The sequence below is a fragment of the Schistocerca serialis genome, chromosome 9 (assembly GCF_023864345.2).
Source record: "Schistocerca serialis cubense isolate TAMUIC-IGC-003099 chromosome 9, iqSchSeri2.2, whole genome shotgun sequence".
Classification (NCBI taxonomy): Eukaryota; Metazoa; Arthropoda; class Insecta; order Orthoptera; family Acrididae; genus Schistocerca; species Schistocerca serialis.
This window is the reverse complement of record NC_064646.1, coordinates 306,834,878-306,855,824: the sequence shown is the minus strand read 5'-3', so window position 1 is coordinate 306,855,824 and position 20,947 is coordinate 306,834,878. Positions and strand designations below refer to the sequence as shown.

The 20,947-nt window shown below is 45.7% G+C and overlaps 1 protein-coding gene across 50 annotated transcripts in view; it reads right to left on the bottom strand.

The window, feature by feature from the left end:
* The window catches only part of LOC126419810 (collagen alpha-1(III) chain-like), a 64,219-nt gene that overhangs the window by 20,533 nt on the left and 22,739 nt on the right, over positions 1 to 20,947 (bottom strand). The window contains exons 5-11 of one of the 50 annotated variants that reach the window (XM_050087014.1): positions 5,932 to 6,829; positions 5,734 to 5,769; positions 5,437 to 5,481; positions 5,302 to 5,400; positions 4,701 to 5,211; positions 4,267 to 4,489; positions 1,887 to 2,066 (exon numbers count right to left, since the gene is read on the bottom strand). In XM_050087014.1, the coding sequence (XP_049942971.1) occupies positions 1,887 to 2,066; positions 4,267 to 4,489; positions 4,701 to 5,211; positions 5,302 to 5,400; positions 5,437 to 5,481; positions 5,734 to 5,769; positions 5,932 to 6,829 (1,992 nt within the window). Of the gene's footprint in view, positions 1 to 1,886; positions 2,067 to 4,266; positions 4,490 to 4,700; positions 6,830 to 20,947 lie in introns of all 50 variants that reach the window. The other 49 variants (XM_050087027.1, XM_050087024.1, XM_050087033.1 and 46 more) reach the window with 49 other exon arrangements.

The following is a 20,947-nucleotide window of genomic DNA, read 5'->3' as shown; positions in this document are numbered from 1 at the left end:
CAGAAAAGTAAGAAATCTGAACTACTTCGGAACATAACAACTGTTGACTTACTGTGCTTGATATGTAATTTATTCCCAAGATATCTGATTAAGGTTTCAGGTTTCCCTTGTAGGAAACGTTTTGATCTTGAATCTTATCTAACCATGACTTACTCCAGTAGATATTTTTCCATACCTTCCACTCCCTGCCAAATGTACCTTCTCTCTTTGTGATTTCTAAAGAGGATATTTGACGCAATAATCAAAAACCAATGGAAGAACTGTAGAAACCTTTCCCCTCTCAGTCTGTAACGTGAAACGACTATGACTTTTCTTGTAGTCTAACACGGTGTTCCAATCTCGCTGACTGTAATCACTTGTCAGTTATATACAAAATATTCTCTTCGTTTGGTCACTATCATCGAAAGACATCAGTACGAAATCTCATTTAGAGTTTTTCGTGTGCTGTGGTTAGCCACACGATCTATGTTGCTCTTGCACGTTTTCTAATGTCACCTATCCACCTTCCTTTAGGTCGACACAGATCTTTTCTTACCTATTGGAATCAGCCAACTTTTCCTTGTTGTTTCTGATTTTTTTTATTTGTTGTGACATCGCTTCTTAATTTCTGGGCTCGAGTGCTTCTTATTGGATTATAATATTTCTCATTATTCATCTTTCAAGTAATTTTAGTTCACCTTGAAACTTCCCCTTAGAAAAATTTATCAATTACTGTGCTGATAAACGCCTTACGTTATTTGATTTTCAAGCAGCTGAGCAGAACTGAACGTACTCAGACATTTCGCTCTTTACGTATTCTGATCAACACTAAACTGACACACAATATTTTTAGCGCAACGCAATCTGACTTCCAATAATCCCTACAAAAGAATGGCCCTGACTAACATTAACCTATACCTTTCACAAATCACTTACCTCACAAAAATATTCGTTACTCGAACTACTGCAATACAGCGAGCGCCACTACTGCCAGCTAAATAAAAGATTCAAACTACTGAAGGCACTAACTACTGATATGCACACTTAGCAAATGAAAGATTTTGATAGAGACCAAACAATGTATTTACCTTAATAGTGTTGAAAAGGCATTATATATATATATATATATATATATATATATATATATATATATATATATATATATATATCAGTTCATGACATCCAGTCTTGCAAATTTTCTGTCTCTGATGGACACACGTCCAGATCATCTGCTCTCAAAACTCCGCCATCTCTCTCCCCACATCCAACACTGCTGGCGGCTTACCTCCAACTGCGCAACGCTACGCAGTGTTCACATCCGACAGCCCAACGCTACAATAGTAAATATTCCAACAATGCAAACCAGACACAGACTGCACACAGCACAGTCAGTGATTTTCATACAGAGCGCTACGTGGCGTTACCAACATAAAAACCTAAACAGCCTAGTTACAACCTGATCTGTAATTCATTTGTAAGCAGTCGATTATTTTGAGGCATTCTGTTTCTACTGTTGTATTGCAATATTCTGTTCCTTATTTCTTGAAATACATTTGTTATTGTAAATATTTTTCGGTTTTTCATCCCCTCTTTCCATCTTCTGTATCATTTCATCTATGACTGGTTTACTGACCTCTTATCTTGGATTATCTCTCCTAGATACTTGAACTGTTTAATCTTGCGAGGTTTTACCTGTGTCTGTTACTAGAAAATTTGGTGCATTATTTTATGTTTTATCAGTACCGGCTGAGCTATCCAGGAGAGCTTCTGTAATGTCTGGAAAGTAGGAGATGGGTACAGGCGGAAATGAAGCTGTGGGATCCGATTGTGAGGGGTAGCTCAAGTCGGTAATAATACTGACATGGTTGCAATTAGTTAGTAAGTTGCATCGTGTTTTGGCTACGTACCTTGACGGGCTGCACTCGTGCGGATGCCCCACACTGGTAGCTAGGCTGGCAGGTGGCCCCGAGCGGAGCGCACTCGTCCGGCTGGGGAGTCTTCATCATCATACCGCCAGGCCAGGGGTCCTTGTAGTTGGGGTCGCGGCAGCACTTGCCGATGATGCCCGTGTCTGGATCCTGGCAATCCTGCGTGGAGGGCAAACACAGTGCCATCAGGATAGATGAAAAGCAAGCTGATGAGGCAAAATACTCGTCATTCCTTCACAACAGCACATAGGACAATTTGGAACGCGTCAAATAGTGTAGAACAGGTACAACTCGATCATACGACCTTCCACCACTAGCGCAAGTCGTGGCAGTAAAGTGGTGTGTACTGGCCAATCGATTGTATCGAATCAGCGAAGTAAGGTGGGTTGACTAGAGATGTGACAGAATGGCAGAAAGGAGCTGTACTGTTTGGACGTGTCCATGACGATGCCGTGATTGAAGCTGCTCGGTTTGTTGCCCTGTCAAAGTAGAGATTCCAACACGTTCAAAAGAATTCAGTACTAGTCGCAGCAATGTAATACGACGTGATCATAAAGGAATTCTTGCTGTCAGTAAATACAGTATCATAACCTCCAGTTTCTGAACGATCATAACGAGCAGAAGTATATGCTATGGAAATATGGACTCAAGCAAGTGGTAGCAGCAGCACACGCAGCTGCTCGTTTTAAATGACTAAACAACACATGTCAGTAGCTGACCGGAGCTGAGCAGTGTTGTCCGTCTAGACGTCAGATAGCCTCTTTCCAAATGCATCGACGACCAAATGAGGTGTTTAACTCGCAGTTTATGGAACTTTTGAGCTAGCTTTATCATTTTTTGTGCCCCCTCTTTCACGTAACCGTGAAAAATCAACTAGAGTGTCTGTTTCACATTCTCTGTGACCAGTGTTGCCCTTGCGTCTACATCTCCAGGATGAATGGTCTGTTGAAAATCCTGTCTTCCTATGTGAAAATAGCCGTGTTTACAGTGCCTTACGCATATGTTGCTGGTTCTACAGTGTGTTACAAAAAGGTACGGCCAAACTTTCAGGAAACATTCCTCACACACAAAGAAAGAAAATATGTTATGTGAACATGTGTCCGGAAACGCTTACATCCCATGTTACAGCTCATTTTATTACTTCTCTTCAAATCACATTAATCATGGAATGGAAAAACACAGCAACAGAACGTACCAGCTTGACTTCAAACACTTTGTTACAGGAAATGTTCAAAATGTCCTCCGTTAGCGAGGATACATACATCCAGCCCCCGTCGCCTGGAATCCCTGATGCGCTGATACAGCCCTGGAGAATGGCGTATTGTATCACAGCCGTCCACAATACGAGCACGAAGAGTCTCTACATTTGGTACCGGGGTTGCGTAGACAAGAGCTTTCAAATGCCCCCATAAATGAAAGTCAAGAGGGTTGAGGTCAGGAGAGCGTGGGGGCCATGGAATTGGTCCGCCTCTACCAATCCATCGGTCACCGAATCTGTTGTTGAGAAGCGTACGAACACTTGGACTGATATGTGCAGGAGCTCCATCGTGCATGAACCACATGTTGTGTCGTACTTGTAAAGGCACATCTTCTAGCAGCACAGGTAGACATCTTTTCTTTATTTGTGTGTGAGGAATGTTTCCTGAAAGTTTGGCCGTACCCATACAAGGTATCAGAGAGTAACAGGAGCAGCGGACGAAACGTTCAATTCAACATCGCCACAATTTGTTAGCTCTATGGGATGTAATTACCAATGAGGGGCAACCTGAAGAAACTTGTGGATGCTCTTCCATGCCGAATGAGACCATCCTCAAGGGTAGATGTGGTGTTACAAAGCGTTAGCGTGCTGTCTCTTTGGGAGGACTAATTTTTGGTCCAGTGTGCCAATTACTTTCTTCTGTAATCTACATATTAATAATCTATATAATAATCTATAATCTAAATATTAACAAAATCAACTTGCCAGTAAAAACAGAATACTCGGCCTTCTATCGAGACAGGATAGAAAAGGAACAGGTTGAAATCATACTTGTGCTCTATGAATATTCCTATTTCTTTGCACGTCAAACGTGTGTGAAGAACTGTGGAGGGTAGGGGAAGGAGAGTATGATGATGATGCTGAAGTAGAGACAAAAGATGGAAGCAAGGTGTTACCGTAAGTTCAAAAATGGCTCTGAGCTCTATGGGGCTTAACTGCTGAAGTCATCAGTCCCCTAGAACTTAGAACTACTTAAACATAACTAATCTAAGGACATCACACACATCCGTGCCCCAGGCAGGATTCTAACCTGCGACTGTAGCGGAGACGCGGTTCCAGGCTGTAGCGCCTAGAACCGCTCGGCCACTCTGGCCGGCTTACCGTAAGTGGTACACGATTCTCCTCCTGGTCGCGAGTGAGTACGACTGGTGTGTTGGACATGACGCCTTCAGCAGTGCAGTAGCTGATGGAGACGCACTTGAGGGCGGCAGCGCATCCTGGGTGGGGCGTGGTGTTCAATGGACCAGTGTACGGCTTCTGGGCACCTGCGGGCGTCACTGTGTCGTAGATGGACCCACCGATGGGCACTCCGTAGTAGCCAGACCTACAAAAATTATATCTTATATTCACAATCTGTCATTACGTGTCACGCAGCTAGTTCAGTATTACTGAGGTGACTTAACTGAATTCAGTAAGAATGATACTCTTCGCAAAACTCAGTTCCGTATTTAGTACTGATTCAAGCCCTTTATAAATGTTTTAAAAATAGCTTATTCCTTGTTACATCATCTTGTGTCAAAACATAAATCACTTACCCGGTAGTGGGACGGTTTATGGTCCCTGTTGGTCTGACAGGGACGAGAACCTGTCCAGGTTGCTGTGGCTGCTGACCATACACATAGGTGGGCTGTGACGGCTGGGCAGTGGGGCCAGTGATGAAACCAAACTGGCCTGGCTGGCCAGGGATGTAGCCAGGCTGGCCAGGAGCTACTCCAACAGGTTGTCCAGGACGCCCAGTGGGGATTCCTCCAGGGGTCCCACTGCCTGGCTTACCAGGGGTGTAGCCTGACTGACCAGGTTTCCCAGGCTGTCCAGGTTGTCCAGGCTGTCCAGGAAGCCCAGGTTGCCCAGGCTGGCCAGGTGTTCCAGGTTGTCCAGGCTTTCCAGGCTGTCCTGGGTAGTATCCAGAGTGGCCAGGTTGGCCAGGCTGTCCAGGTTGCCCAGGTTGTCCAGGCAGACCTGGCTGGCCAGGGGTCCCAGGTTGCCCAGGCTTTCCAGGCTGCCCTGGATAGTATCCAGGGTGGCCAGTTTGGCCTGGCTGTCCAGGTTGTCCAGGGTATCCTGGCTGTCCAGGTTGTGCAGGGTATCCTGGCTGTCCAGGTTGTCCAGGCTGTCCAGGGTATCCTGGTTTTCCAGGTTGCCCAGGTTGTCCAGGGTATCCTGGCTGTCCAGGTTGTGCAGGGTATCCTGGCTGTCCAGGTTGTCCAGGCTGTCCAGGGTATCCTGGTTTTCCAGGTTGCCCAGGTTGTCCAGGGTATCCTGGCTGTCCAGGTTGTGCAGGGTATCCTGGTTGTCCAGGTTGTCCAGGCTGTCCAGGTTGACCAGGGTATCCTGGTTGTCCAGGGTATCCTGGTTTTCCAGGTTGTCCAGGTTGTCCAGGTTGCCCAGGTTGTCCAGGTTGCCCAGGGTATCCTGGTTGTCCAGGTTGTGCAGGGTATCCTGGCTGCCCAGGCTGTCCAGGTTGTCCAGGGTACCCTGGTTTTCCAGGTTGTCCAGGTTGTCCAGGGTATCCTGGCTGTCCAGGTTGTGCAGGGTATCCTGGCTCCCCAGGTTGTCCAGGCTGTCCAGGGTATCCTGGCTGTCCAGGTTGTGCAGGGTATCCTGGTTGTCCAGGCTGTCCAGGGTATCCTGGTTTACCAGGTTGTCCAGGCTGTCCAGGGTATCCTGGCTGCCCAGGCTGTGCAGGGTATCCTGGTTTTCCAGGTTGCCCAGGTTGTCCAGGGTATCCTGGCTGTCCAGGTTGTGCAGGGTATCCTGGTTGTCCAGGTTGTCCAGGTTGTCCAGGCTGTCCAGGTTGACCAGGGTATCCTGGTTGTCCAGGTTGTCCAGGGTATCCTGGTTTTCCAGGTTGTCCAGGTTGTCCAGGTTGCCCAGGGTATCCTGGTTGTCCAGGTTGTGCAGGGTATCCTGGCTGCCCAGGCTGTCCAGGTTGTCCAGGGTACCCTGGTTTTCCAGGTTGTCCAGGTTGCCCAGGGTATCCTGGTTGTCCAGGTTGTGCAGGGTATCCTGGCTGCCCAGGCTGTCCAGGTTGTCCAGGGTACCCTGGTTTTCCAGGTTGTCCAGGTTGTCCAGGGTATCCTGGCTGTCCAGGTTGTGCAGGGTATCCTGGCTGCCCAGGTTGTCCAGGCTGTCCAGGGTATCCTGGCTGTCCAGGTTGTGCTGGGTATCCAGGCTGGCCAGGTTGTCCTGGTTGTCCATGCGTCCCAGGCTGACCAGGCTGTCCTGGCTGACCAGGGTATCCAGGTTGCCCAGGCTGACCTGGTAGCCCAGGTTTTCCTGGTTGTCCAGGCTGTCCTGGCTGCCCAGGCTGGTAACCAATGTGTCCAGGAAGACCAGGCTGCCCAGGTTGTCCAGGAGTTCCAGGGGTGCCAGGTTTACCAGGTTGACCTGGATGTCCAGAGCCTGGGCTTATTGGTCCGTACTGGCCAGGCGCAATGTGTACCAGACCATGTCCTGGGACAGCTGTGGAACCTGAAGGGAAAGGAGAAGGTGTGATGTGGACGAGGCCGCCGGGAGTGGATGGCGGTATGTGAACAAGGCCCGGTGTTGTCGCCGTAACTCCAGGTCGTGGCGTTGTTACAATGAAGGTGCCACCAGTGCCTGCGCCTGATACTTCCGTCTGGAGCTGGCAGCAGACTTCTGTTGCGGCGTTACAGTCACGGATCTGCAACAACAGAACATTTGTGCAGGACACGTACGGAATTATTAAGGGATAGGCAGTGTTATATTTAGGTTTAATATCAAGGTAAGGAACGGAAATAAGAGTCCAGAAGAATTAACTGTGAATTTAGATTTTCAAACATTTTGTGTTGTATTATAATCAGTACTGGTTGTATTTCTCAAAGACACAACGAATTACTATTGGTTTGTTATGTAGTAGACGCGGGAGAGTGGAAAACATTACTTTACATATTTATCCCTGTAACATAGGAACAGTATATTTCCAGATATAATTTCCTATTACATAGGATGTTTCAACAAGTTTCATCTGGTTTCAGGCAAGACTATATCTTTACATGAATGAAGACGCAAACTTGGGATGGATATTAACTTACAAAAAGGAGAACAACGTCGTTATTTTAGTAAGAACCATCCTATTTTACAAGGGTATATGTTTTACATGCATGTACTACAATCTCAACACGCCTTTTCCAATTACGTTTACGATCAGTGTTTTCAGTTACCTTTTACCAGTGTTCATTGCTACAGAGACCTCGACCGGCAATCACTAGAAACGGCAACTTCAATATGCGTTAAATATTACTGTTAGTATCTGTGTGCGCCAGTGTAACTCATAGAGCGCAAATTACGCAGTTATATTCTTGCAGTAGTTGAGAATAAGAGCTCTTAGCGACTTCCAACAGGTTTAGCACATGATTTCAAATCTTGACGAAACTTCTTCTCGCCGACACCCTCCCCTCCTCACCCCCATCCCCGTCCTCCAAACAACAAAATAATGAAACGAAAAAAAAATTATAGCTTACTATTTTCGCTGTTTATGCAGTAGGACTGCAGCATCAGGCATCACTTCTTTAGTACAGACTCCATTCGCAACAGATTTTGCAGATAGCATCCGTACATACCACTAAACGTAGCTGCAAAATTATATCACTGTGCGATGCACAGTTCGGCAGCTATAAAGTTTTATACAACGGAGTTCGATTCTTTAAAGATCCCTGGGTCGAGGTTTACTGGTTGTACCGGATGTCAGCCGCTGCCAGAGAAGGCAGATGGACGGAGAAAGTGTTACTTTACGGTACAGAGCGATGCGAGTTGACGATTTTAAACACAGACAAGGTTTAGAGATCGCAGTATGAGTCTACTGTTCGGGTTGCATACTTCAAAATCTAGGCGGCGCTGTTACATCAGTGCTTCCTTCGTTCCCGCTGTAGTTCCACGAGTATGACGAGCATGAGAACTATGGCGCTGCGGTCGCTTCAGACTCGTCGACTCGTCCCGTCTTACTGAAGCATGCAGGAGTGTAAGGCTAGTCGCGAATTATAGGTAGTCCGAAAGATGAGTACAAGATCTTGCTGCTGCAAAGTAGCACAGACAAGGTGAAATGACCGATTGTCCAGATCGGACGACCTGTAAAGTAGCTGTGTTTAGGAAGACTGTGGAGGGTATAAGACGGAAAGTAATTGATGCGAAGTACTCGACTGCAAATGTGTCCCATTAGAGGAGGGATTCCTCGAATAAGTTTCACGCTGTAGTCCACGCTTCAGACGAAAACCATACAAATTTCGTCCAATGGCAACAAAATGGTTGTATTCTCGATTGCTCCCCGTCGACATTGGGAAAACATATGTGCTGCGTTAAGGGAAAACTGGGCACAGAGCAACGTTACTGTTGTATTTCTACCACAAAAAGCGCGTTATTTCTGTATTCATTTGGTCGTGGCAACTGGTGTTTACGGGCTAATCACTTTCCTCATGACATGTTTTCTGCCACTGTCGTCTTAGACTCGGTAACGCCTGGAAAGAGCGCATATGTCAACGTAGTTGTTCGACTTCTCTGTATAGGTATTAAATATTAAAATATATTTTACAGTAGTACTCGAAACAGTTTTACCTACATAAATTTATGTACAAACAGAACAACATTGACTGCTAACCGATGAGTCGTTGTTTGACATACAACTTGCTTCTGTCATTTAGACAGGTCGGACATTTTGTGACATTTTAACCTGCACTTGAGGATGGCTACAAAGCCGAAATAATGATGGTATAAAATAAGTGAATAGTAATTTCCAGTTTAATGGCGGAATTTTTTTCAGAACGGTTGCGTATGTAGCGGAAATGTCGCGAGTCCGCTACTATACTTGCGAACCAGTGTACTCGCTCTCTTTTCTGAGTGAGTGAAGTCCATCTGCGCCCGTAACTCAGGTTATGAGTGGACAGCGACAGATACTCACGAGTCCACGGGCACGCGGAGATAGCGAGTCCGATACAGCGTCACAGGACTTGCTAACGAGTTTGAACCGAGTATACGTAGCTCATTGCTGACCTCTAAAGAGAACAATTCATCCAAATGACTTCAATTTATGAATGCTATTTTGCATATTGTCCGCCCCCATAATTGACTGGTCAGCATGACTGTCTGCATTGCGGGGACCTGGGTTCGATTTCCGGTGCTACCAGTGTTTTTCCTGGTGGGAGGGTTGTCACTGGGTGGATTCAGTCTCTCGAGGTCAACGGAAGAGCTGCTCGACCGATTAGTAGCTGTTCTGAGGTCAAGAAACTTCTCAACGACTGGGACAGTGGTGTGTTGACTAGAGACCCCTCCGAAGGCGCCATTGGCGAGGACGACACAGCGAGCGTTCGGGCCCGACGCGCAACTACATCTTACCTTTACCTTCCTTGCTGAAGTTCTTCTGACTGATGATCTAAAAAGAGCCAGCCAGATAATGAGAAGATGTTAGTGGATACGCCTAATTGTGTGTGAACATTCTTTAATTGTTTGCTGTACCATAAATAAATATCACTGCATACGAGGTGCGACAATAAAGTAATGAGACTGATTTTTTTTTCAAGATGTGGCAACCCCGCAGGCTTGCGTATGCACAATATCTTTGACCTTGGTCTATAAGCTGCTTCTAATCCAAGCGGCACATCGATGCAACTGCTAAGCTGTGAGTTGTGCTGTAATAAGTTAACACGTGTTTGTGTCTCTCGTCACGGAAATAGAACCGCATAATGTTGCGCAACGGTATGCCATTTCTTTTTGTGTGAAATTGGGTGAAAACGCGACGACAACTTACGGTAAGCTTCAGAAGGCTTTTGGATAGGAGGTTATGTCAGGAGCTCAAGTTTTTCGTTGGCATAAACTGTTTAGCGAAGGCAGAACGAATGTTGAAGATGAAGACCACAGTGGACGACCATCAACGTCACGGACGAATGTCAACTTGTCCAGGGTGCGTGAACTCGTACAGTCTGATCGAAGATTATCCGTGAAAATGATTGCAGATGAACATCAATCGAGAAACAGTTCGTCTAGTAATAATTGGATTCTGCATCATGGTAATGCACCATCCCATACTGCTCTGTCAGTACATAAATTCTTAACCTCAAAACAAATTTCAGTACTACCACAGCCACCTTATTCACCACATATCGCTCCGTGCGAGATTTTTCTTTTTCCGAAAGTCAGAACGGCGGTCAAGGGACCGCATTTTCAAATAACACAAGATGTCCATAAATCTGTGACGAGGGTCTTGGAGGATATTACAGAATATGAGCTCCAGAAATGTTACCATCATGGCAGAAGCGCTGGAAAAAGTGTGTGCAATCAGAAGGGAACTACTTTGAAGGAGACAACTCTAAACTTGACTAAAACGGTAAGCAATGTTTTTTTTCACATCAGTCTCATTACTTTATTGTCGCACCTCGTAGATGGTCACTACCTCGGGTGCACAATGTAAAAAGCTAAAATTGGAAACGAAGTCTTGTGTTCGGTGCGTTGAAGGTTACGGCCGCATTGTGGTGGCGGCGCCTCGGAAGGCCAGGCCGGACGCACGTGACGTCACGGAGGTGCTGGCGAGTCATCCGACCGCGAGGCCCTCAGACGGAAGCGGTCGGCACACGTCGCTGCGGCAAGAAAACCGCCGTCCCGTGCGGTCAGCTGAGGGGCGCGGCGTTGTCGCGAAACTGCAGCGGGAGAAGAAACGTGTCCCGCAGAAAAAGCTGCACGTTCCGTCCGCTGCAGGCTTCAGATGTAGTGCTGCCGGGTCGTCGACCACGTGCAGGTCGCAGCACAATACTCAAGCCGCAAGAAAATCCCTAGTGAAAGCTAGCGAGGCTCTGCAAAAACTACGAGGGAATGGGCGGAAGCAGACTCGACTTCAGTAGGGCAAAGAGCCTTCTTTCAGCACTCTGCAGCGCGAGATGTCGAAATGGTCACTAGACTCATGTTGCAGAAGGTCTGAGTTGAAATACCCCTCCAGTCATCCTAATTTAAATTTCCATAACCGCTAAATTACATCAGCTGAATACTGAAATCAAATCACTCCATCAATAATGTCATAGCAATTTCTACCTTAACGCAATTCCAAAATGCACCATGTATAGGGTATCCCAAGCCTATACAGTGGAAATTTTTTGCACACTAGAGGATCCTGAAATGAGTAGTTCGAGTACTTCCTTCTGTTAGTTACCATACCCGTATAAAATGTACGAAAGGACAACATCATTCCGCCCAACGCAGTGAGTGCTATTTGTATTTGATATTGGCCAGTTTCGGCTCTTGTGTCATTGTCAGCGAGCAAGTCTATTGCATGCTTGCCTGCCACATAGCTGTCCAGCGACCGCCGTCCGACAGGAAAAAACTGACTACCAGCAGTCACGAGTACACTATACAGAGTGTAGACGACAACTGTTAACAGAACAGCACAGTGGTGTCGAAGAACTCGACACGAACAATGTGGTCTACCACGCCGGGAGACAACCTAAAATTGTCCTTCAAAATCTACCTGACCTACAGCTCATGCGGGCCGACACATATTTTTAGTTTCCTCACGCCGTCTAACGCCACCATCTTAGCTGTACCCTTACAAATTGTATAACTGACGTTTGTGAATATTTTATCTCACCATTTTGTAAATTTTAACAGCGTAAAATTAGCACTTAAATCTTTTTTTTTCTTACTACGTCTGTAAGGGTTAAGTTTAGATCGAATTCTAAACGTAATTCGTTTTTGCATAACATGTTCAAAAGTCATTTTTCTTACACTAACGTTCACAGGAAAGGTCAATTTACTAACGTTAACGAAAAGTGATGATGTAGTGAGAATATTCAACAGCTCACGTGGCACCCATGCGCTGTAACTTAGGTTGCTTTTGCAGTCCAGTTTTAGGTTGTTGCCCGGCTTAGTAGACCACAAGTGTCCTGGATCAAATTGTTCGTCTCGACTTCCCCTCCGCCACTCTGATGCATTGTGAACAGTTATCATTAAATCCTCTACAGACCTCCGAAGGTAATTTAACTATTTTAGCCGGTCTGTGTAGCGTACTCAGGCAGCACTAGCACTACGATAACGAGAGACTAGCTAAAATGGAGAATGGACATGTTAAATATGATACATAGAAGTAGCAGTCAGGAACAGGACGGATAGGAACTCACGCGTAGTACTTATGAACTGTGTGGCCAGTACTCAGCCATATGTACTCATATTTTTTAAACACATTATTTTACTTACATATAAAGTGTGAAGATAACGTCTAATAAAATTTTGTTTCACTGATTTAAACACAAGCCTGCCTTTAATGAATGATAAGATAATCATACAACTGAAATTAAAGTTTTGGATTACTACTTATATAGCCTATCCATGCACTGACAGTGACCAAGTGACCAGTGTGTTCTTGTTTTCATTAGTTGAGAAGCTCAAGGGTTTACCGACAAGTAGAACTGTAAGTTGCCTCCCATTGGAGGCGTTGGCTTGAGCAGACTGTCTCGAAATCGCTTGTAAACTCTTACAGCTTACATTACAAAATAAAATTCGTTGTCTAACGAAACACATCCAGTACCAAATTTTTCGACACGTTCCAAAGGATTACGCAATACAGTAAAACATTAAGACACTCATTTGGGAGCAACCTGATCTGATCTACGTTGTACTTTGTGGTGGACGCTTAGGCCTGACATTCGATGAGGGACAATAAGCATAATGGCGTATCTGAACGTGTTGAACATTAAATTACAGAAACTTCACAGAAATGTGCTCAAATTCAGTAGAAAAACGTACTGTAAAGACACGTCGTTCGAACTTCAGGTTGCTGAAAGAGGCGGAAAACTGGATAACATAATCATCACTGTTTCACTTTTAGGCCCACGTCGCTTGGCGTGAGAATATATCAACGAACGATTTTTAAGCGAGCGTTGTTAACAACGTAGAGCGTCCGCTTCTGGCACACGGGGAGTCTCGCCGGCTCCGGATGGAATCCGACCTGCTGATTAGCGACAGGAGACGGCGTGCCCGCCAGCCTGGATGTGGTTTTCAGGCGGTTTTCCTATCCCACTAGGTCAATGCCGGAGTCATGCCCACGTCCCGACACAAATACGCGCTACGCGAACATTCAGAAAACATTTCCACACTTGCACATGAGATTTACTCTAGTCTCACACAAATGTGGTACAGATTCCGCCTTGGGGGAAGTGGTGGCGTGAGGAATGGCATTCGGCCACTAATATTACAAAAACTGACAAGACATGGCGACCCTGTTGTTGCACACGACAAGACAAAGGAGAAGAAGTTGTTAACAACGTATAGTAAATACTATGTGTCAACAGTACTATGCGCGAGCTCCTAATAGCGCACAGCAGACAAGAATAGAACAGGACATGTAAATAAAACACGCAGAACGTTCTTGAATAAAGGAGAACTACAACGACTGTGTTCTTTAAGCGCACAAACATTTGATGCAAATTCTCTGTCATTTCCAGGGATGCATAATCACGCGTACATTATCGAAAAAAATATTAACATTTTCAATTGAAAACTTCTAACTAATTTTCCGCAAAATACTGTGCAGTGCGGTTGCGGAGCGCTGACAGTACGATGCAGCTAGCACACACTACATACTCTTAGGTGACGTCCCGATTTCACTTGGTAAGAGCCGATGGTAGGATAGTAGTGTAGCGCAGACCCCACGAAGGCATGGACCCAAGTTGTCAAGAAGGCACTGTGCAAGCTGGCGGTGGACTATGTTTACACGGAATGGACTGGGTCCTCTGGTCCAACTGAACCGATCATTGACTGTAAATTGTTACGTTTGGCTACTTGGAGACTATTCGCAGCAAAAGACAGTGGATATTTTGTGGACGAAAACACACAATGTCACAAGGCTGCAGTTCTCTGAAGAAAATTCTGGACAATTGGAGCCAATGGTTCGGCCACCCACATCGCTCTACATGAATCCCACGGAACGTTAATGGGACACAATCTAGAGGTTAGTTCGTGCACAAAATCCAGCACCGCAATACTTTCGCGATTCTGGACAGCTATAAGGCAGTATAGCTCAGTATTTCTGCAGGGGACTTGCAACGACTTGCTAATCCATGTCACAAAGAGCTGCTTCACTACGCCTAGCAAAACGAGGTCCGACAAAATATTAGCTGACATCCCATGACTTTTTTACCTCATTGTATGCTACATGGAGAAAGCGGGTGTGGTCAGGAACGTAGTATAGGTTCTCCAAAAGGCCCATTATCACTACAAACAGTCTTACCTTGGGAACTATTAGAAATAGGGAATCGTGATTCTGTTGTGAATCATGTAAAAGCTCTCAAACTGTTTTTCCTTTGTCCTTTTGTTGATATGGAGTGATATGGAGTGCAACAAAATAACGACAGGCCAGGGGAATGCGCAATGTTTCATATGGTGTGCAGAATCCAAATTTGTGATGATGGTAGTGAAGAAGTATCGAAACTAGTTTGGGAGGTCCGGTCGCGGTGGCCGAGCGGTTCTAGGCGCTTCAGTCCGGAACCGCTTGACTGCTACGGTCGCAGGTTTGAATCCTGCCTTGGGCATGGATGTGTGTGATGTCCTTAGGTTAGTTAGGTTTAAGTAGTTCTAAGTTCTAGAGGACTTATGACCTCAGATGTTAAGTCCCCTAGAGCCATTTGAACCATTTTTAGTATGGGAGGGCACCATTGACATAAAAAGGCATTATAAAGTGGTTCAAAAATTTGAAAGAGACATGCTGTGTCGTGACAGTCCCATCGCATGGCCCCCAAGCTCTTCTGATGTCATACCATTAGACTTCTTTTCGTGAGGCTACATTAAGTATTGTATGTAGACATCGCGAGTCAACGGCATTGCTATCATTCGTAAACGAATCAGTGAAGCAATCAGAGCTGTTGATACTGACCTGTACAAGGGCAGAATTCGAATATCGCCTTGATGTTCGAGAAGTGTCGAATGAGGCGCATACTGAAATTCTGGCCTAACGAAAAAAAAAACTTTGGGAGCTGCTAAATATTTTACAGCAAACCACGATCTACATCTACATACATACTCCGCAATCCACCATAGGGTGCGTGACGGAGGCTACCTCGTACCACAACTAGCATCTTCTCTCCCTGTTCCACTCCCAAACAGAACGGGGGAAAAATGACTGCCTATATGCCTCTGTACGAGCCCAAATCTCTCTTATCTTTGTGGTCTTTCCGCGAAATATAATTGTACTGCAGTCAGCCTCAAATGCTGGTTCTCTAAATTTCCTCAGTAGCGATTCACTAAAAGAACGCCTCCTTTCCTCCAGAGACTCCCACCCGAGTTCCTGAAGCATTTCCGTAACACTCGCGTGATGATCAAACCTACCAGTAACAAATCTAGCAGCCCGCCTCTGAATTGCTTCTACGTCCTCCCTCAATCCGACCTGATAGGGATCCCAAACGCTCGAGCAGTACTCAAGAATAGGTCGTATTAGTGTTTTATAAGCGGTCTCCTTTACAGATGAACCACATCTTCCCAAAATTCCACCAATGAACCTAAGACGACTATCCGCCTTCCCCACAACTGCCACTACATGCTTGTCCCATTTCATATCGCTCTGCAATGTTACCCCAAATATTTAATCGACGTGACTGTGTCAAGCGCTACACTACTAATGGAGTATTCAAACATTACGGGATTCTTTTTTTAATTCATCTGCATTAATTTACATTTATCTATATTTAGAGTTAGCTGCCATTCTTTACACCAATCACAAATCCTGTCCAAGTCATCTTGTATCCTCCTACAGTCACTCAACGACGACACCTTCCCGTACAGCACAGCATCATCAGTAAACAGCCGCACATTGCTATCCACCCTATCCAAAAGATCATTTATGTAGATAGAAAACAACAGCGGACCTACCACACTTCCCTGGGGGCACTGCAGATGATACCCTCACCTCTGATGAACACTCACCATCGAGGACAACGTACTGGGTTCTATTACTTAAGAAGTCTTCGAGCCACTCACATATTTGGGAACCAATCCCATATGCACGTACCTTAGTTAGGAGTCTGCAGTGGGGCACCGAGTCAAACGCTTTCCGGGGGTCAAGGAATATGGCATCCGTCTGATACCCTTCATCCATGGTTCGCAAGATATCATGTGAAAAAAGGGCTAGTTGCGTTTCGCAGGAGCGATGCTTTCTAAAGCCGTGCTGATGCATGGACAGCAACTTCTCTGTCTCAAGGAAATTCATTATATACGAACTGAGAATATGTTCCAGAATCCTGCAACAAACCGAAGTTGGTCTGTAATTTTGAGGATCCGTCCTTCTACCCTTCTTAGATACAGGCGTCACCTGCACGATTCCCTATCTCTAATTGTTTCCAACTTATCAGTTTTTGAAAAGATGACAGAACTTCATGGTCTGTGTATCATTAAATAAAGACACGAGGACTCAAGCAGTGCTGCATGCACTTTACAGTACGCTAGGCCAAATACGTATTCGGCAGACGAATGGAGGTGTTTGTGGATGGGTGCGGATAGCGTCGATGTCGCGGCGCGGATGTTGACTGTGTGGGCACCGGGTACCGGTCAGGCTGTTACGTGGGGCGCTAATAGCCCGACGGCGGCGGTGACGTCACGCTTGGCCCGGTGTGGGGTCGCGGGAGGCGTCCTTGCACGCGGATCTTCCCAGAGCGGGGCGCCGCGCTCTTGAGGCAATCCGGTTTTTATGTTGGGCCATCAGAGCTGGCGCGAAGCTCTGCCGGCGTAGGCGAACCGGATGTGTCTGCCAGAGGATGACCTGTCCTCTGCACACACGACACGCCCAAGACCAGCAACCGCAGAGGCGACTTCTGCGGCGCCCACCTCCCACTCACCTAGCGGCTCCCATCTTCTGTCGTCTCGTTTTCCTTCTTTCCTGGCGGTTTTATATTCTCACGCAGCTTTGCATGTTGAACATCGTAGAAGACTTGCCAAATACCCTGACGACTTACTGTGCTTGTGTTGTTGAACGACAGCTAGGCTAGCTGGTCTTAGATACCGATAAGTCTTCACGAATATCTTGAACCACGGATGTCTGCAGCGCTATCACGCCTGTTGAATGGGTGACAGAAGTTCTCGCAACTACCACGTTGCTATGGAATATCTGAGAACATCTGCTACTGGACCGAAAATGTTTTGGCGGACAGGACATAGCGCGCTATACTGGATGGAGGCTCATCTGTAGATTTTGAATTAAAATCTGATGTGACGCAGGGAAGTATAGCAGCACCATTACTGTTCACCATATGTCTGGCATACATTACTGACTTAGTGGGTAGAGATAGATGCAGCGTTATACTTTTCACAGAATCTGCGCAGGAAAAATTTTCGTAATATCCAGTTAAATTTCGAAAAGCCATTTCAGCTTGGTGCAAAAACTTCCAAATATCTCTTAATGTCGAGACATGTAAAGTCGAGCTTTAAAGCGGAGTATTACGTGGGTTGGAACTTAAATAGTGGAAACTATTTATTGACAACCGATACAAAAGAGTTACAAGTTTTCACCTGTTACTACCCTTCAAAGTAGTCACCAGCGTTGTGTAGAGCCCTTTGCCAGGATGGTGCGAATGGAGCGGTCTAAAGTTATGGTGATTCTCGTGTACGACTGTGATGGTGTTATCCTAATGCATTACGTTCCTCCACGGCAGACCGTCAATGCACAGTACTACTGTTCGGTTTTGGAGCATCACCTGCGACCAGCTTTGCGAAAGAAGCGGCGACATTTTCTGCGCAACCCACCCGTCATTTTGCACGACAATGCCCGGGCACATACAGCGCAAGCTGTGGCTTCTTTGTTCCGTCGATGGGACTGGGAAGTACTGTACCACCCACCATACTCCCCGGACTTAAGTCCCTGTGACCTTGATTTCATTCCAGAGATGAAGCAACCACTTCGTGGCATTCGCTTCAGAACTGTTCCAGAGATTCGACAGGCTGCAGACCGCTCCATTCGTGCCATCAACAGAACAGGCTCTGCTAGCGGTATACTACGCCTTCCACATCACTGGCAACGGGTTGTACACAACGCTGGTGACTACTTTGAAGGACAGTAACAGGTGCAAACATGTAACTCTTTTGTCCCGGTTGTGAATAAATAGTTGCCACTATTTAAGTTCCAGCCCTCGTATTTGATTACAGGATTAATTAGTCACAGCTACACTCTGTCATGTCATACAAATATAGTGAGCAGATGTGGGCAGTAGAATCCACTTCCGTAGCCAAGTCGCGTTAGCGCGGTAGCTCAGGGTATTCGGTTAGAGGGTTAGCTGCCCTACGTAACAAAAAAACTGAGTGAATGGATAAACACTGAACTTCAAAGGGTGTCAGGAGACGTCCAACCCGAACAAAAGCAACGAACAATAACGAACAAAATGAGATAAAAGAAAAACAAATTAACGGTCACTAATGCATGCCTGTATCTTGGAGGTAAGACGGTTCAAATTCTGCTACTGAATGAAATTTTCATTTCGATGAAGTGGAGGAGAGATGGTAAAGTTTAGAATCACCAGTATTTGCGCCAATGTCCTGAATTAAACTGCAAACCTCTCTGCAGTGTCTGATGAAGTGATGGCATGTGACACTCTTGAGGGTGACCCTCCTGTCGGATGTGGACGTTAGGTTCGGTGACGCCCCTAGCTTCCTTCCACAGGAGTAGACTATGTGCTGGCACGGGATTTCATCCTCTCCGTTCCATTCATCCATACCAACAAAAACGCAACGCTAGGCTGCGTATGCTCTCATCACGGTCATCCACCTGACACGGGAACACACCTGACACTTCTTAACAGTCGAAGGAAGCCAACAGCAAACCAACTACAATTGGATATTTATTATTACACCTGGTGGTTACAATTAGAGTGAAGCCACTCACAGAGGTGTAGTTTGGGCTGTAATTATCGCATGACAGTGAATCTTGGTAAATATTCGAATATGTCAATGCGGAATGGATTTACGCTGGAAAAAAAATTGTCCAAATTTTGGCTACTAGCTGCAAATCTGGCGCTGTGAATGCGAGAAAGACGTATAGAAATGCTTCCATATGTAGGGCATTAGATCGGGACGTGGGAAGAAAAGGTTAAATTAGTGAGAAAGGCATAATATTGATATTATTATTAACTGCCACTTATGCTATTTGTTCAATAGGAGCAATGGAGACGTCGACAAGATGCTATATAGTGCCCGATGTGCAACTGGTGGCCACAATTGGCTAATTTTTTCCATCGGTTGCACGTTAACGCATTATCATATCTACCAAGTTTCGGTGGATAGTTACAGTCCACACTGGACCTCCGTGAATAGCTACACTTTAATTATAACCACCCGGTATGAACTGTAGAGACCACGTACGCTCAGCTGTAGGTAAAGCAAATAGCTAGCTTCGAGTCACTGACGGAATGCTGCGAAATTGCCGTGAGTCTAAAACAGTTATTGCACACCAAACATTTGAAATGCCTGTAGTTGAATGCTCCTCAAGCGTATGGATTCCTGTGTGGACATTGAGAGTATACAAACAAGGACTCACGGTGTCCTGGGTGCGATTCCCGGCCGGGTTGGGGATTTTCTCTGCCCGGGGACTGGGTGTTTGTGTTGTCTTCATCATATCATCATCATCATCATTCTTGACAGTGGCTGGATTGGACTGTGTAAAAAATTGGACTGTGAAAATCTTGGGACTTGGTATGGGCGCTGATGACCGCGCAGTTGGGCGCCCCACAAACCAAACATCATCATCATCAAAAAAGGCCTGTGTAAATAGTCACAAGCTTGTTTGACTGGCGAGGGAGGGTAACAGAAATGTTAGAAAGTATGACTGGCAGACATTGTAACAAATGCACCACACATCGGCACTAGAACCTACCCAGAAAACTTCAAGAAATCTTTCGGAAGAGAAAATATTCTTCAGCCTTCTGACCGTGCAGATAAATCCTTGCAAATAATAACCCCGACAGTCTCGTATAAACACTCATCTTCCCACGCCACATCTATAAAAGGAACTGGAAGAAAGCCTAATACACGGCACAACAGATCGAGTACAGATAGTCATGTAGAAAACGATGATCGAGGTGGTCTCACACACTTTCTACCGGGTTAGGACTCTGGGAGTTGCAGTCGCCTCCAACCGCTTGTAGACACTCCAGGAAAAACTGCAACGTTGATCACTTATAGCCATAAGCAGTAACTGTATTGGTGGATATGGCCTGTGAACTGATGATTCAACAGCACGTCCTTGCAAAAAGGTAATACGAAGAAATATTAGGAAGCCAAGCTTGGCGGTCATGTGAGTGTGCGCTGCTACCTTAAGCAGTGACCACACATGACGACGTACATAAACGTCTCCTGTCGTGCAACCTTGGCATTTCAGCTCCGCTCCTGCAGGAGATGTACTGTCGGCGTGCATTATGAATCGTAAATATAATGCGTGAGTGTTTTCCTGTCTATCTACAAGTGTAAGCAGCTATAGACGTTGAGCAATTACGTTGTATTAGAATTAGAAGGCGGAGAAGCCATCATACTTAATATATCGGTACTAATGTTGACTAAGCTGTATTGCGGCGTACTAAACGACTTGAAAAACTACTGCAACCAGCCTTTTGTTCTGTACTGCATCAGTTGAAGACTGGTGAAAACTCTAAACGCTTCTTGACATAAATAAACTTAAGGAAGATGTGTATTGCCGTATTTCTATGAAATAACCATCATAACTATTCACTAATGCCGAAAGTGATTTACAAAAGTAGTATTTCTATGGTGGTGCTGCCAATAGAACTAAGGTTTTATCTGCCGCAATGCAATATTT